At 54.4% G+C, this 2924-nt stretch overlaps 1 protein-coding gene across 1 annotated transcript; it reads right to left on the bottom strand.

Moving 5' to 3' along the window:
- Nucleotides 1-446: 446 nt before the first annotated feature.
- Nucleotides 447-2527, bottom strand: NANOS1 (nanos C2HC-type zinc finger 1). Its single transcript, XM_028730108.2, has one exon. The coding sequence runs from the start codon at nt 2256-2258 to the stop codon at nt 1380-1382; it is 879 nt and encodes a 292-aa protein (XP_028585941.2). The 5' UTR covers nt 2259-2527; the 3' UTR covers nt 447-1379.
- Between the last annotated feature and the right edge of the window lie 397 nt (nt 2528-2924).

The following is a 2924-nucleotide window of genomic DNA, read 5'->3' as shown; positions in this document are numbered from 1 at the left end:
CAATTTTAAACTTTGACGGGTTTGTAGCAACCTATTGAGGATTTATTGAACTGCTATTCATCTGAATAGCAGCACATAGGTTTCTTAAAATACACATGCTGTTTAGACATGATGCTGTACAACATTGTACAGGTAAACGGCGTTTCCGTGTGCTGCGCTGGCTCGCCAGATGCAGCTTTGTCACGCTGGCCATGTGACGCGGAAGTGTCTCCGGACAGCGCTGGCCCCCGGCCTCTTAAGTGAGATGGGCGCACAACCCTAGAGTCTGTCAAGACTGGCCCGTACGGGCAGGGGTACCTTTACCTTTTTATGGTAAAATTAAAGCACATCATCTACCCTTGCTGCTCAGTGTTGTGTCCCAGTATCATTGGTTTGAATTTGGGAGGCTCAAGTTAGCCTAGTGGGTGGAAGGGAGAAGAGTCAAGAGGAAAGAACAGGCTGTGAAATCCAGTCTCTCAGACACCTTTACTTCCACACTTCATAAAGATCAACCAAGTCACCCTAGCTGGGCTACAGGGAAATAAACGGCATTTAAAGAAACAAAAAAGGGGCCGAAGTGGATTAAGCATTCAATTTTGGAATGGCAAACAAAGAACATGCACTGAAAATATGAAGTTTGACTGGGGGGGGGGGGGAGAAAGTTCAACGCAAAGTGGTTCTAGACCACAAGAAATCTCTCAGACATACATAGCCTGTAACCCCTGGCTCCAACTTCTACAACCAAGTATTGCTTGTAAAACAGTGAAGACATCAATAGGAACAAATTTGCCGGTCCAATACAAAGAATTCATCAGTACCATTTCAGCCCCACTTCTTCACCAAGGTGGGGACCACCAGTTTAAATGCACACCTAGAAAACCCTAATAACCTTCACTGGGGTTAATGTCACCATAGTTCATGCTGGTTAGCTCCTCTGAAGCTGTTAAGTGGTTTGTTTTTTTAATTAAAAAAAAAAGAGTGCTCCCTTCCCAGCCAAGAATTAATATTAAAGATAGCTACATCAGTTGGGAGCACACTTATAAATGATATCCTTAATTCCATTTAAAAATTAGATATATTCTTACAATAAACAAATACAGTACCTCTAAACGGCATGTTATAATTCTTAAGAGTTAATTCATAGGCCGGCGTCCCGGCTACTAAGTATACAAACTAGAACCTATACTTCGATTATCTGATACATAGATCAAGAACATTTCTCTGTACATTCTACCGTCTCCGTGTTTAAATATATTAAGAAGGGGGACATCATTCGATTAAAGAACATTATTTTAAAAAAAATCCGAAGAAATGTCTTTGTCCTGTAGAGGGCACACACGCGCAAGGAAAAAAAGAAGATGATGGGTTGTTTGTGTTTGGACCCACGCGGACAGCGCCCCCTAGCGGAGCTTCTTGCCCAGGATGTGGCGGGCGCTTTTGAGCGGCTGTTTGGGGGCGCTGCCGCCGCCGCCGCCGCCGTGCATTTTGGACAAGGGGCAGTACTTGATGGTGTGCGCGTTGTCCCCGCTCGCCCCGCACAGCGGGCACGTGTACCTGCGCAGCACCGGGCACAAGACCCGGCCGTCGGGGCCCTTGAGGATGTGCGTGGTGTAGAGCGCCACAGCTTCCTTGTTATTCCGGCAGAAGACGCACACTTGCAGCTCGGGCTTGAGCAGCCGCGAGCCCGTCTTGGGCGCCGCCGCCGGGTGCAGCCGGCCGTCCACCACCAGGCGGCCGCCGCCGCCGCCGGGCCAGGCGTGCGCCGCCGAGCGCTCCTTCTCCAGCGGGTCGGAAGAGCAGCTGAAGACGACCGACGAGGCCGGGCTGGCTCGGCCCGAGAAGGGGCTGAAGTCGGCGAAGCGCTCCTCCAGCAGGCTCTCGCCGGGACTCAGGTGGTGGTGGTGGTGGTGGCTGCACAAGTCGAAGTCGCGCAAATCCAGGGCGCTCTCGAAATAAGGCGCGCCGCCGCCGCCGCCTTCCTCCTCGTCGTCTTCCTCCTCCTCCTCCTCCTCGTCGTCGTCCTCTTCGTCGTCCTCCTCGACCTGCTGCACGGTGGCCGCCACCACCACCGACGAGGCCCCCCCGCGGAAGCCCTTCTCCTGCTGGCTCACGGCCTTGGTGACCAGCGTGGCCAGACCCAGGTAGTCGTTCCACGAGTTGAAGGCGTTCCCGTAGGCGCCGTGGCTCTTGGCGCCGTAGCGGGCGCCCCCGGGCAGAAACTCCACGGGCGGGTGGTGGTGGTGGTGATGGTCCAGCTTGGCGGGGTGGAAAGCCTCCATGGGACCCGAGACGGCTCCGCGCTTGGCCTCGCTCGCTCTTCCGAGGGGACTGGCGGCACTCGCGGCGCCAAGAAGCCGCCCGCTCGCCGAAACAGCAGCCGGGCAAACACCTCCCTCCTCCTCCTCCTCCTCGGCGAGCCTTTTAGCGCTCGCGCGGCTGAAATAGATACATTCGCGAGGGAGGGACGGACCGAGGAGGAGGAGGAGGCGCAGCTCCGGGGCTGCTCTCTAATTGGACAGCCGCCAAAGCGGCCCCGCCGCCCCGCCTCCTGTCATTGGCTGATTACCCTGAGCACCCTTTCATCTCTTGCAGCTGGGCGTAGACGCCGGCGAGGCTTCCTAAGGCTTTTGATCCGGAGCAGATACCCTTATCCAGGTCCAGGTACGTCGCCAGGCTAGCAAAAGCAGGGGTCGCTCGGACTTTCCGTCTCTCTCGCTGATGTTCAGCACTGTAGAGAGGAGAGAGGATGGCCCTCTTCAAATATTTATCTGAAGGGCTGTCGCGTGGAGGATGGAGCAAGGTTGTTTTCTCCAGCTCTGGAGAGGAGGACCCGCACAAACGACTTCAAGTTACAAGAGATTCCAACTAAAGATAAGGAAGAACTTTCTGACTGTGAGAACTGTTCGGCAGCGGAACAGACGCCCACTAGAGGTGGTGGACTCTTC

Source organism: Podarcis muralis, chromosome 6, assembly GCF_964188315.1.
Source record: "Podarcis muralis chromosome 6, rPodMur119.hap1.1, whole genome shotgun sequence".
NCBI lineage: Eukaryota > Metazoa > Chordata > Lepidosauria > Squamata > Lacertidae > Podarcis > Podarcis muralis.
The sequence above is the reverse complement of the archived record's forward strand: the minus strand, read 5'-3'. Positions and strand labels throughout refer to the sequence as shown.

Bases quoted from the DNA above. Each gene is read 5' to 3' on its own strand.
- NANOS1 (XM_028730108.2), bottom strand. From the start codon at position 2,258: ATGGAGGCTTTCCACCCCGCCAAGCTGGACCATCACCACCACCACCAC.